The sequence below is a fragment of the Scylla paramamosain genome, chromosome 39, assembly GCF_035594125.1.
Source record: "Scylla paramamosain isolate STU-SP2022 chromosome 39, ASM3559412v1, whole genome shotgun sequence".
Taxonomy (NCBI): Eukaryota; Metazoa; Arthropoda; class Malacostraca; order Decapoda; family Portunidae; genus Scylla; species Scylla paramamosain.
In genome coordinates this window covers 7,240,001-7,254,418 of record NC_087189.1, presented here as the reverse complement: position 1 = coordinate 7,254,418, position 14,418 = coordinate 7,240,001, and the positions used below count along the sequence as shown (strand labels likewise).

The 14,418-nt window shown below is 41.3% G+C and overlaps 1 protein-coding gene across 1 annotated transcript in view; it reads right to left on the bottom strand.

The window, feature by feature from the left end:
- Positions 1-14,418, bottom strand: part of LOC135092138 (uncharacterized) — a 154,662-nt gene that overhangs the window by 80,652 nt on the left and 59,592 nt on the right. Inside the window, exons 7-13 of the mRNA XM_063990392.1 lie at positions 8,606-8,787; positions 7,368-7,600; positions 6,556-6,944; positions 5,997-6,070; positions 5,258-5,359; positions 2,907-2,986; positions 2,275-2,464 (exon numbers count right to left, since the gene is read on the bottom strand). Of these exons, the coding sequence (XP_063846462.1) occupies positions 2,275-2,464; positions 2,907-2,986; positions 5,258-5,359; positions 5,997-6,070; positions 6,556-6,944; positions 7,368-7,600; positions 8,606-8,787 (1,250 nt within the window). The remainder of the gene's footprint in view (positions 1-2,274; positions 2,465-2,906; positions 2,987-5,257; positions 5,360-5,996; positions 6,071-6,555; positions 6,945-7,367; positions 7,601-8,605; positions 8,788-14,418) is intronic.

Sequence of the window (14,418 nt, the reverse complement as noted above, 5' to 3'; positions counted from 1 at the left end):
AAGGGCAGCTAAGACGTTAGGAAAAAAAAAAAAGGCGCACTAGGGTGCCAGTCATCAAAGTAAGGTCAAAAAGATTATCAGAAACCGGAGGATAAGTGTTTTGAAACTTCCCTCTTGAAAGAGTTCAAGTCATAGGAAGGAGGAAATACGGAAGAAGGCAGGAGTTCCACAGTTTACCAAAAAAGACTGATGAATGACTGAGAATAATGGTTAACTCTTGTATATCAAAACAGGACAGAATATGGGAGAGAGAAAAAGTACAAAGTCGTGTGTAGTGAGACCGCGGGAGGAGAGGAGGCATGCAGTTAGCAAGAGCAGAAGAGCAGTTAGCGTGAAAATAACAGTAGAAAATAGCAAGATATCCTACGCTCCGGCGAAGAGAGAGAAGCTCAAGACAGTTAAAGCTGGGGTTCTCAACCTTCTGCGAGCTAGGACCCCCCCACCCCCAATCTGTTTTAATGCAGTTGGGGCCCCTATACTCCCTGTACCATCCACTCAGCCCCCTCCCCAACTATGCCAGCATGAAGTGGTCAGAAGGTGGAGGAGAGGGAGGAACAAGCCCTGAATCATCCAAGGTAGAGGTTTTTTTTTCCCGTAGATGTTTGGGAGAAGATTTCAGCTTTAGAGATAGATGAGATGGCAGTGGTGCCATCAGGTTGAAATAAAAGAGGAAAAGATGAAGAAGTAAAGTTATTGGAGATGTTCTTGGGGAAGTGCCAGAAGACACGAGGGTAGTTATTTAGATCTAAAAAGATTTTGACATTTTCTGTTGATGAAGGTCTTTTGGTTGGTTGGAGAATAGATCTGGCATGATTCCGGACGGAAATATAAAGTGCAAGACATTCAGGTGATGGAAGGCTCAAATACTTTTCATGGGTCGCCTCTCTATCATGTATAGCATGAGAACATATTTTCATAAACCTAGGTTTGGAAGGACTGGGGTGAGAGAAAGAATGACACCATGCCAGACACCATTACCTCTATTATGCGCTCAGCACACAAGGACGGATGTCTGACACGGCAGTAGTAGTCATTCCAAAGAAAATTAGAAGAATACCTCTTCAGGTCCACCAATTTAGCAGAGACAAAACGCCATAGTATCTCTGCTTTGGGGATTCCTGGGAAGAGATTGGAGCAATAGGATAAAATACAGATATGAGGTTGTGATCGGAGGAGCCCAGCGGAGAGTAAAAGCAGAAGCAGGATTAGAGGTTAGGAAAAGGTCAAGAATGTTTGGCGTATTTCCAAGACGGTCAGGATCACGAGTGTTGCACCAGTTTCTCTACGTCATTCACCAGTTTCTCTAGGTCGTGCAAGGAAGCAATGTTAAAGACTGGTTCACCAGGGTGGACAGTGAAGGGAGAGGAAAGCTAAACCTGGTGGTGGTGAACACTGAAGTCTCCAAGAATGGTGATCTCCATGAAAGGGAAGAGAGTTAGGATGTGTTCGACTTTGGAAGTTAAACAATCAAAGAATTTTTTATAGTCAGAGGAATTAGTTGACAGGTACACAGGACAGATAAATTCAGTTTGAGAGTAACTCGGTATTCGTAACAAGATCGTAGAAAATTCAAAAGATCCAAGAGTGTGGACACGAGAGCAGGTTAGGTTGTTACGCACATAAACGCAGCATCCAGCTTTGGGTTGAACACGAGGATAAAGTAGGAGAAAAGAGAGAAGGGGTTACTGTCAGTTGCCTCAGACACCTGTGTTTCTGTGAGGAAAAGAAAATGAGGTTTAGTAGAGGAAAGGTGGTGCTCCACGAATTGAAAATTAGATCTTAGCTCGTGAAAGTTACAGAAGTTGATAAGGAAAAAGTTGGGGGGCTGGGGCTGTCCAGACACTTAGGGTCGATACCAGAAGAGCAATCCGACTGGTGACATTTTGTGGTCTTTTCCTCAGACAGTGACTCCAAGGCTATTTAATAGCTGGATCATTGGAAAGTTCGCAGCATCCCCTTATCCAGCAGTACGGAACCAGCCCAGTGCTTGAGACTTCACTGCGAGTGATTATCGTTTCGACAGCTGTCTACCGCCTCCTACTTCTATATATATATATATATATATATATATATATATATATATATATATATATATATATATATATATATATATATATATATATATATATATATATATATATATATATATATATATATATATATATATATATATATATATATATATATATATATATATATATATATATATATATAACCCCAAAGTTGATAAAGAAAAAAATAAGTGGAACCTCAACCAAACCCAAACAAACTCACGTTGATGGTCCAAACTTATCGTCCAACCTCGCCTCGGCCTGGCAGTGAAGCGCCACCCCCGCTACTTGAACCGTGATGACTTCGTACTCCACCTGACCCCAGTAGGAGGTGACCAAGGGCGTGAAGGACGGGGTAAGGACCACTTCAGGCACGAGTGTGATCTTCTGCAGGTAGGGTGCCGTGGCAGGGTCTGTGGGAGGGTAAAAAGAGTCAGAGGAACAGTAGGTGAGTGTGGCAGTAAGGATGAGTGAGTGCCAATGCAATGATATGACCACCTAAGGTGAGTACTAAAGGACTGATGGGGTGAGTGCCAGTGAGGCGAAGGCCATTAGGTGAGGGCCATTAGTATGAAAGGTGCAGTTAAGGTTAAGGCAAAATGGAGAGTGTTTTTATGGTGAGAGTTGACTAATATGAATGATAATGGGCATGTACTAGTTAGGGTGTGTCAAAGGGCTGGATGAGGTGAGCGCCAGTAAGGTATGTGCCAATAAGTGAGAGTATGAAATATGGTTATAATAACCGGAAGTGTGAATGGCAGTAGAGTGATAAGGAGCAGCCAAGGTGAATGTGAGGGTAAGTATCATATAGAGTAGGAATAAGGGCTTAGGATGATGGTGCCAGTGGCCGCTTACCATCCATGCAGTGATGCTGGCCCGCCTGCTGCTGCTGCATCCACTTCTGCTGCACTGCGTCCGTCTCGTGCAGGTCCAGGCTGGGGGCGAGGAAGGGCAGGGAGAAGAAGAATGTCGCTTTGAAAATCCAGACCCAGTTAATAATGTACTGGTGTTTCGGGGGGAGGGGAGGTAAAGGGTCCAAACGTGTAATTCTGTAAAACCCTGATTCAGAATTATTATCGGATGAAAGAAAAGAAAGCAAGTTGTCTTACGAAAACAATATTTTTACCTAGCCAAAAAATTTCTGTAAAGAAGCTGCATAATTTAATCTAATAATCATCAGGAACTTATTTTTTTAAGATTATTAACCTGAGATACTTTTATTTACTTTTTAAAATCTTGCCATCTCTTAGTGCCTATCGAGACTGATCATCTGAGAATTAAAATGTACTCATAAAAAAAATACGACAAGCTACTTATGAAGGTGGTGAAGGACGGTAAAGGGAAGAAAAGGAACAGGAAAAGTGATAGGAATTAAAAATACAAGAGATATGAAGGGAAAAGCAGAGGCAAAATAGAGTGAGAAGAGAAGAGACTATGAGATACTCGTAAAAGAGTACAGAGAGAAAGCAGGGAGTGACAGGAAGCATGAGATAATGAAATAAAGAAGGCAGAGGAGAGTGGCAAACAAAAGTAGGATTATGAAAGACAGATGAAGGGGAGGTGGGCAGGAAAGGGAAGCAGAGAGATGAGGAGTGGAAGGTAGCCGAAGAGGAAGACAATATAAAGAAAGCAAGGGAGTGGGAGAGGGAAAGGGCACAGAGATTAAGGAAGAAGAGGAGAAATATTAAGTAAGTGAACTCAGAAGGGAAGAAAGATATGAAAACACAAGAAAGGAGGAGGAAAGAGGAAAGAGGAAAAAAATGGATGTCAGATAAAGAATGATGGGAGAATGGAAGAGAGAGAGAGAGAGAGAGAGAGAGAGAGAGAGAGAGAGAGAGAGAGAGAGAGAGAGAGAGAGAGAGAGAGAGAGAGAGAGAGAGATTTGAAAGAAGAGACCAGAGGGGAAAAGGAAAGTGTTGTGATCTTGAATTAACTAACGTAAAACTACGCATGTCACGAAAGAAAGAAACAAGAAAAGAAGAAAAGAAGACAGAATAAGTATGAAGAAAGAAGAAATGTAGAAGATGGGTGAAATAGGTAGAGGCAAGCAGGTCACCTCACCGTAAAGGTAATTCACACAGGATGTCAAGAACGAGGGAACTCTGGAGATAAAAACTGGGACAACAAACAAGAGCGCAAATCACGACAACAGGATAAAGGGAGATATCGTAGAGGACAAGGCTGAAAAAGCGATCATTTAGCACGCGAAGAAAAAGACGGCTAGAAAACGATCAAGGCACCAGAAAGGAAAACAGGTTAGCCTGCGGAAAAATACCAATGCCTACTTAACCAATCTCACTTGTGCCCTGTAACATACACGTACCACGCCTGTGCGTGGGTCATATGCACTATTTTTACGTAACATCAATGCTACATATGTAAAATGTTATGAAAAATAAGGATAATTTTCTGAGGGAAAAAAGGCAGTCCCAAGAAATGTATATTAGGTGCAATGACAGGAATAACTTAGGAGCAGAAACCAAAGAATCTCAGAGGGCCTGACCAGAGCAACGGGCGAAATGGACGAAATAACTTCAGTAAGTGCCTTGCAGTCTATGTATCAAGTATCATATGAAGAGAAGGAAGAATAATTGTAGGATATTTAGTGTTGTTAGTTTATGGTTATGTTTTGTATTGTACGAGTATAGGGTTGTATGGTGTACAAAGATTAATTGTTAACGGAATATCAATTACGTGAATCTGTGATGCTGACAACGTGTGTTTCTCTTTCTAAATGTTGATTACATTATCATATGAAATTGATAGTTATACAGTATGTTTCATGCACGAAAATTACATTAGTTATTGAATACTGAGTGTCTGATTGTTTAAAGAGATATAAAAGTCACATCATATGAGTATTGAAGAAGCATAAGACCTTATGCGAGAAAGGTTTCCTATAGTTGAAATTCTAAGTAATGTAAAGATTGTGGTAAAGTAAATTTGAAAATTTTATTAAGTATCATCTGATTCACGCAACATCTCAGTCACGACAAAAGGAAAGGGAAGGTCAGAACATAAAAGCCAAAGAAAGTAAAAAACAGATATAAGAGGGAAAAACTAGCAGGGAGGAAAGACAGAGGAGAAAAGAAAAGGAGAGGAAAGGATAAAACATAAAAGCCAAAGAAAGTAGAAAATACATCAAAGACGGAATAACTAACATGAAGGAAGGACAGAGGGAACACCAAACTTTATAGAGGACATACCTGGCGAGGAGAGGAGAGACACCTGGCGGCAGAGGTCTGAAGAAAGCCTCCAGCAACGTTACCAGCCCATGGAGGTCGCGAGTCATGTGTCTCCAACTCTCCCTGCAACAGTAGCAGCAGTAGCAGTAGCAGTAGTAATAGTAGTAGTAGTAGTAGTAGTAGTAGTAGTAGTAGTAGTAGTAGTAGTAGTAGTAGTAGTAGCAGCAGCAGCAGCAGCAGCAGCAGCAGCAGCAGCAGCAGCAGCAGCAGCAGCAGCAGCAGCAGCAGCAGCAGGAGCAGCAGCAGCAGCAGCAGTAGTAGTAGTAGTAGTAGTAGTAATTGTAGTAATAGTAGTGTAGCAATAGCAGTAGTAGTAGTAGTAGTAGTAGTAGTAGTAGTAGTAGTAGTAGTAGTAGTAGTAGTAGTAGTAGTAGTAGTAGTAGTAGTAGTAGTAGTAGTAGTAGTAGTAGCAGCAGCAGCAGCAGCAGCAGCAGCAGCAGCAGCAGCAGCAGCAGCAGTAGCAGCAGCAGCAGCAGCAGCAGCAGCAGCAGCAGCAGCACTAGTATTAGTAATGGAATAGTAGTGGTAGTAGCAATAGTAGTATCTATGACTCACCATCATATTCTGTAAAATAGTTATTATTTCATCTGAACTAGTGCAAACTGTATTATGAAATGCTGAGAGAGAGAGAGAGAGAGAGAGAGAGAGAGAGAGAGAGAGAGAGAGAGAGAGAGAGAGAGAGAGAGAGAGAGAGACTCACGTGAGGAGGTAAGATGAAGGGGCGATGGCGGCGCTGGTGTTGGTGGAGAGGGCCTGGTACAGGTCGCGGATCACCTGTGGGGGCACATAATTAGGAATGGGAGAAGGAGGAAGAAGGTGAGAAAGACGAAAGCAACGAAGAAAAATAAAAAAGGGAACATACGAAATATTAGGATGAGGAAAAGTGGAAAACGAAAGCGATAAGGAGAGAGAGAGAGAGAGAGAGAGAGAGAGAGAGAGAGAGAGAGAGAGAGAGAGAGAGAGAGAGAGAGAGAGAATATTATAGGATGAGGAAAAAGTGGAAAACGAGAGAGAGAGAGAGAGAGAGAGAGAGAGAGAGAGAGAGAGAGAGAGAGAGAGAGAGAGAGAGAGAGAGAGAGAGAGAATATTATAGGATGAGGAAAAAGTGGAAAACGAGAGAGAGAGAGAGAGAGAGAGAGAGAGAGAGAGAGAGAGAGAGAGAGAGAGAGAGAGAGAGAGAGAGAGAGAGAGAGAGAGAGAAATACTATCACTACACCATCACCACCACCTCCAGCAACATCACCACCAACAGCTCTCACCTGGTCGTACAAATGGCCAACTGGTGACGGATAGATCATAACAAATCCGTGGCCTTGACCTCTCATATCCCCGTCACTCATCGTCGATTCACCGTCATCCTTCTCGCTTTGTTTCCCCAGGTATCCTTTATCATCCTCCTTAGGTACTCCTGCGTCTTTCATATTTTCATTTTCCCTTCCATCGTCCCGTTTCTCCCTTACGTCATCGTCTTCTGTATCTGTTTCTGACTGATTTGACTTGGCTATGTTTAATAAATGTTGGCCCTTATATACTCCGTTTTCCCAATGTTCATAGTCCCAGTTTTCTCTCCGGGTTTCTAGGAGGTACTCAAGATCTGCCAGTGTGAGGCACAACTCGTGGGAGATGAGGCAATCTACTCCTATCACCCCTGGGGAGAGAAGACAAAAGAGAACATTACGTAGAAAGAGGCAGGAAGGACGAAGGAAAGGGAGAAGTATGAGTGTGTGTGTGTGTGTGTGTGTGTGTGTGTGTGTGTGTGTGTGTGTGTGTGTGTGTGTGTGTGTGTGTGTGTGTGTGTGTGTGTGTGTGTGTGTGTGTGTGTGTGTGTGTGTGTGTGTGTCTGAGAGAGAGAGAGAGAGAGAGAGAGAGAGAGAGAGAGAGAGAGAGAGAGAGAGAGAGAGAGAGAGAGAGAGAGAGAGAGAGAGAGAGAGAGAGAGAGAGAGAGAGAGAGAGAGAGAGAGAGAGAGAGAGAGAGAGAGAGAATTTATGACCACTATCACAAAACACAACACGTCATCATATATCATCATCAGCTGTAGTCAAACAAATAAGCAAATGCCTCACAACCTACCCACATTATCAGCAGCCTCCGCCAGCGCCTCCTGCACGTGTCCCGCCACTTTCGTCTCCCTCGTCAGTAGGGTAAGGACGTCCCGCGCCACTCGTTCCCGACCCGCGGCGAGGACTGGATGTGCTGGTGTGGGTGGGGAGAGATCTGGCTGACCGTCCACCTCCACAATGGTCGGGTGGAAGGTGGAGTTATAGACCAGGTCGACTCCTAACAGATGATAGCAACCTTCACACCTGCAGGCACGGTGTTTTTTGAGTTCCAAAAGAAAGGTCAAAAGGGTCATCCAAAATTGAAGGATAAGTGCCATGAAACCTTCCTCTTGAAAGAGTTCAAGCCATAGGAAGGAGGAAATGCAGAAGCAGGAGCTGGGAGTTCCAGAGTTTACCAAAAAAGAGATGAAAGATTGAGAATACTGATTAACTCTTGTATTAGAGAGACGAACAGAAAGAGAGAAAGTAGTCTTGTGCAGCGAGGTAGCGGGAGAAGGGGAGGTATGCAGTTAGCAAGATAAGAACAGTAGTTAGTATGAAAAAAGCGGTAGAGGACAACAAGAGATGCAACATTGCGGAAATGAAAGGACAAACTGAAAGACTGTCCCTGCCTCCTTTTGTCTTCGGTACTATTCGCGCATTTTCGAAAGGAGACCTGCACTGTGATAATGAGCCCAATCCCTTTTCCATTTTCATATCCTTTTCCCCCTCTGTTCTATAATATTATGAATTTCTTTATAGAAGATTTGCTCTATACAGTAATGATGCTCATATCCCTCCGCCTTCTCATTCTCCTCTTCATTTCATGCAATATTGCCTTTTCTCTATTAGTTGTAAACTAAATCATGTCCCTAAACAGTCTCTCAAGTTGGTGTTTAGCGCCCTGTTATCCTAAGCAACTCTCTTCCTCATCTTCCTGCTTCAACGTCTCGCTTCACTGGCCCGTATCAAAAATACTTTACTCTCTCACCACGACTATTTTCAAAGGTCACAGAGATCAATTGCCAGGTTCTCAAGAGTGTTTCTCCTATTAATAATGTAGAAATCTTATTAATCTGTCACTAGAACCATACATAATTTTTTTTTTTTAATCCGTGTAACTTCCACTAGAGTCTTTTAAATGTAGTGGAGGTGTGAATACAGTCCGTTATCCTAAGGAACTTTTTCTTGTCTACCTTCCTCCACGTCTCACCTCCTTATCACTTCCTGCTATCCAAATACCCACATTCCTCCCTCCTCCCTCCTCACCTGTACCGACGAGGGTGCCTCCTGAGGGTGTTCACCTTGGCAGGTAGCAACAAATCAGCGGTCAGGGAGAGGGAGGTCAGGAGAGTTTCAGTGTGGGTGACCAGCACCCGCACTGCCTCTTTCCCGCCCTCTCGTCCCACCCATGCCGCCAGAGCTGCAAACGTCCACGCCCTCCCTGGAATCTGCCGCCCAATAAAGGCAGAGAGATACACATTAACAAATGATACCATGATACTGTGTACGAATAAAACAATATAGGTTGTACTATACAAGGTTATGGTGATAATAATACTGTCACTTATAGAAAGGTAATGTGTGTACACGGTTACTTTACATGTATGTCTGCAAGACCAAGCTCCTCTACAATTACATATTCGTAGAGTTCCAAAGAATCTTCATAACTTCGTATTTAATGTACAAAATTTAAATGTTTATTTTGAAGGTGTTAGTTTTACAGCAGCATGGATGAATGAAACCAATATTAACTTACAATGCATGTGAGGCTGTGTGTTGAAGGAAACATGTAGAAAAGATAGGAAAAGTGAAGATATTTATTTCACTATATATTAAGAGCAATAAGTTTATTTCAATGAGAGAAATTACTTGACGTATAGTAATAATCTAGAATTATTTTGTAGAACTGACCAACTTTGAAAATCGCAGCAACGAAATTATAGTAGAGGTTGTATGTAAACTCCGTGATGAGCCAGTTGTTTTATAACTGGAATCCCTCACTGACATCTTAGTGTTGTGAATGATGACCACGGGGACACCTACATCACGGCAGATTTCAACAAAGGTTTACTTTTTTTATGTAAAAGGAACACTAGTCAAGGGCAACAAAAACATAAAAAAAAAAAAGGCGTTCTGTAGTGCCAGTCCCCCAAAGCGAAGTCAAAAGGATTATCGAAAAATGGAGGGCAAGTGTCTTGAAACCACACTCTTGAAAGAGTTCAAGGCAGGAAGAAGGAAACAGAGAAGCGGGCAAGGAGGGATAAAAAAGCGAGACCAGCGTCAGATTTCATAGACACTTTAAGTTGATCCTTTTTGCCAATGATTAATAAACCAAGAATAATTAATACCTCCACCATACTTGCTCATAACATTTTCTGTAGCGACGCTCACAATAATAGTTTAGTTACTGATGTTCCTTAAAATGACATTTTGGATCAATTTTCTCTATTTTGTATTAAGAAAGAATTTTAGAACGGCAAATATTAAGTGAATAAGCATATAACTAAGCGAATATTCGATGACGCTAATATAAAGAAGTTATATGAACTTTTCAATGTAAATGAGGAATTTGGTAAGCTAATCCCTCCTCAGGATCTGTCTAAGTGGAAGTGCCTCTGGTGTTTTGCTGGTTGGGGGTACCTGTGGAAGTATTTTGCTGATTTTCCTTGGAATGACTACTGCTTCCGTGTCAGAGACCCATCTCATGCCAAGCGCATAACAGAGGTGATAGTGTCTGGCATGGAGGCGCACATTCCTCACTCTATTTTTCGACCTAAACCTTGGTTCTCGTGCTATACATGGTAGAGAGGTGGCCCACAAAAGGTACTTGTGCCTTCCATCACCTGAATGTCATACGCTTTATATTTCTACCCGGAACCATGCCAAGTCTGTTCTCCAACTAGCCAAAAACTCCTTCATTAATAAAAAAAAATGTCAAAATCTTTCAAGATCTAACTCCTCTCGTAACTTCTGCCATCTAGCCAAAAATATCTCCAACAACTATGCTTCTTCTTCTTTCCCTCCTTTATTTCAACCGGATGGCACCACTGCTATCACATCTATCTCTGAAGCTCAACTCTTCGCTCAAACCTTTGCTAAAAACTCTACCTCTGACTATTTCATGCTTCCTATTAAAATTCTTCGCAATGATGTTTTCCATGCTCTCGCTGGCCTAAACTTTCGGAAGGCTAATGGACCCGATGGGGCCCCTCCTATTGTTCTCCGAAACTGCGCCTCAGTGCTAGCACCTTGCCTAGTCGAACTCTTTCAACTCTGTCTGGCAACATCTACCTTTCCTTCTTGCTGGAAGTTTGCCTGCATTCAGCCTGCTCTTACAAGTTGTGATCGTTCTAATCCCTCAAACTACCATCCTATTGTTTTAATTTCCTGTTTATCTAAAGTTTTATAATCTATCCCCAAAAGGAAGATTCTTAAACATCTATCATTTCACATCCTTCTATCTGATCGGCAGTATGGCGTTCCGTCAAGGCCGCTCTATTGGTGATCTTCTGGATTTCCTTACTGAGTCTTGGTCATCATCTTTTAGAAATTTTGGTGAAACTTTTGCTGTTGACTTACACATATCAAAAGCTTTTGATAGAGTCTGGCACAAAGCTTTGATTTCCATACTGCCCTCCTACAGCTTCTATCCTTCTCTTTAACTTCATCTTAAGTTTCCTTTCTGCTGCGGTAGACGGTCACTGTTCTTCTCCTAAATCTATTAACAGTGGCGTTCCTCAGGGTTCTGTCCTGTCATCCACTCTCTTCCTATTATTCATCAATGATCTTCTAAACCCAACTTATTGTCCTATCAACTCTTACGCTGATGATACAACCCTGCACTTTTCCACCTCTTTTCATAAACGTCTAACCATTCAGAAAGTAAACAGTTCACGCAGGGAAGCCACAGAACGCTTCACTTCCGATGTCTTTAAAATTTCTGATTGGGGCAGAAAAAAAAAAAATAGTATTTTCGATGCCTCAAAAACTCAATTCCTCCATCTATCAGCTCGACACAACCTTCCGGACAACTATACCCTCTTCTTCAATGACACTCAACTGTCCTCATCTTATGCACCGAACATCCTCAGTCTATCCTTTCCTTATTATCTAAACTGGAAACTTCACATGTCATCTCTAGCTAAAGCAGGTTCTATGAAGCTAGGCTTTCTGAGACGTTTCCGCCAGTTTTCCTCACCCTTCCAGCTGTTAACTCTGTACAGGGGCCTTAGCTGTCCATGTACGGAATATGTTTCACATGTCTGGGGTGTTCCACTCATACCGCTCTTCTAGACAGGGTGACAGACAGGACAAGACAGCGCGAAAACAGCGGGAGGCAGGGCGGCGGTCACAGATAGTGCATCGTGTATATGCTGCTATTTGAAATAATGGTTTCTATCGTTGGCCACTGTGCCCGGCCAAAGCGGTGTTGTAGGAAAAATTACTCCGCCTGCCACAACTCACCACTTTTTGTCGCTACCACAAAAAAGTAGCCCGAGTAAATGGACCTATTGAGATGTGTGTGTTCCATATTTGACCTTTTTGTTTATTTATTTTTATTTATTTATTTGTTTATTCATTTATTTATTCATTTTATTAATTTATTTATTTTATTTCATTTTTTATTTTATTTATTTATTTATTTTTTGTATTTATTTATTTATTTATTTATTTATTTTTTTTTTTTTGTAGTCATAAATAAATGTGAATGCAGCCTCAGACAGGAATCCTCCTCAGCCTGGCAATATAGTACATAAAGTAAAGGTATTTGTTTATCTTTGCTCTTTCTCTCAAATCAGTAATCGTTTTTTTTTTTTTTTGTCTACCCCATTTTTATTTTTTTTATTTTATCATATATATATATATATATATATATATATATATATATATATATATATATATATATATATATATATATATATATATATATATATATATATATATATAAAATGACAGCGGAATCGGCACACAAGTAAATGACCTCTTCTTCTTCATACGACTGTATTGCAGGGTCAGCCGCTCGAGTTATCCTTCTCCATCTGTTTCTATCCATTGCATCATCTTGCACTCCCAGCTTGCTCATATCACTCCTTATTACGTCTCTCCATCTTATTCTCTGTCTCCCAACCCTCCTTCTCCCCCTAACCTCCACCATCATTGCCTTCCTTACTGGTTCATCCTCTTCTCTCCTTATCACGTGTCCAAAATATCTTAGTCGTGCTTCTCCTGCCTTCTCCTTGATATTACATATTCCACACATTCTTCTTATATCTTCACTTTGTCTCCTTTCTAACAGTGAAATGCCAGCCATCCATCTCACCATCCTCATCTCCGTTCTCTCCAGAATGCCTTCCTCTTTCTTCCTTAAAGACCATGTCTCTGCACCATACAGAAGTACTGGTCTCAACACACTTCTGTATATCTTCATTCTCAGCTTCAATGGTATTTTCTTATCTAAGGTTACTCCACTCAATTCCCTCCATTTTTTCCCATCCAGCTTTTACTCTTTGTCTAACTGCTTTTTCTGTTCCTCCTTCTTCTGCAATTACTGATCCTAGGTATTTGAATTCTCTTGTCTGCTTCAATCTTATGCCATCCTCTGATGTTACATTTATTGCCTCATAACCTTCTCTGTTGCTTACCATTACCTCTGTCTTTTGTGTGCTCACTTTCATTCCCTTTCTCTCCAGGTTGCCTTTCCATAACAAATATCTCTCCTGTAACTCTTCTTCTGTATCCGCAATGATGACTAGGTCGTCGGCGAACAGCAACTCCCACAAATCCTCGTTGTCTCTCACATCCATTGTTATTGTGTCCAACACTATGAGAAAGAGAAAAGGACTCAAAGCTGATCTCTGATGGAGTCCTGTTTCAACTGGGAAGGATTCCGTTTCCCCATACCTTGTCTGAACTGTTGTTTTTGCTCCCTCATACATCATTTTCACTAGTCTTATCATCTTTTCTGGCACTCCTCTCTTTCTCAAACTCCAGTACAATACTTTCCTAGGCACCCTGTCATACGCCTTCTGCAAGTCCACAAAACACCAATACACCTTTCTGTTTGCTTCTAGATATTTTTCCTGTATCTGTCGCACAATAAATGTTGCATCTACAGTGCTCGATCCCCTCATAAATCCAAATTGGTGGTTGTGTATTTTGACCATCTCTCTCAGTCTCCCTTCTATCACTCTCTCTAGTATTTTCAGACTATGCTCCAACAGCTTAATACCTCTGTAGTTTTCACAACTTAATATATCTTCTTTCTGCTTATACAACTTAACCATTCTACTTTCCTTCCAGTCTTCAGGCATTTTCTCCGTGCTCCAAATCTTTTCTAACAATGAGTATGTCCACTCCACTCCAAACTCTCCCAGTGCTTTAATCATTTCTGTTGTTACTTCAGATTTTCCTCCTGCCTTGTTAGCCTTTCCCTTCTTTATGGCTTGATCCACTTCCCTTCTACTTATGTTGGGTATTGGCCCTTCCACTGGTAATGTTTCACTCAGTTCTTCATATTCATTTTCCATGTTTAACAGGTTTGAGAAATATTCCTGCCATCTTCTTTTTATGTCCTCTTCCATCATAAGAATGTCTCCTCCGACTATCTCCTGAAAATTTTAAGATCTATAAATCTTACAAAAGAAATCTTTAAAAGTTACCTTGTCAGGTTGAACGTACCCTCTATGGCAGGGGCCCTTCATCTTTGTTCCTCTATATCCCTTAGACATTTTTTATAGGTTCCCATGTACCCCTAAATAAAGTAAGGATAAAAAAAAATGAAATTGTCAGTGTCACTGTCTGTGAGACAGCCTGCTAGTCCAGGCATTATCATGACAGATGTGTCTCAACCCTTGCATTTACACCTATTAGCATATTGATAATAGGAGTAGCACTAAACCTCACATGATCTTAATGTCACCAATCTAACACACCTGGCCTCTCAAAGGACACATCTTTGTTAATTCCTCCACCCATACAGCTCGTCAAACACCACAATTCATTTTTACATTTTAAAGTATTAGAAAGTAATCCTAAAATGATCGAGAGTCCAAGTAAGAAAAAAGTATGTACATAGTATT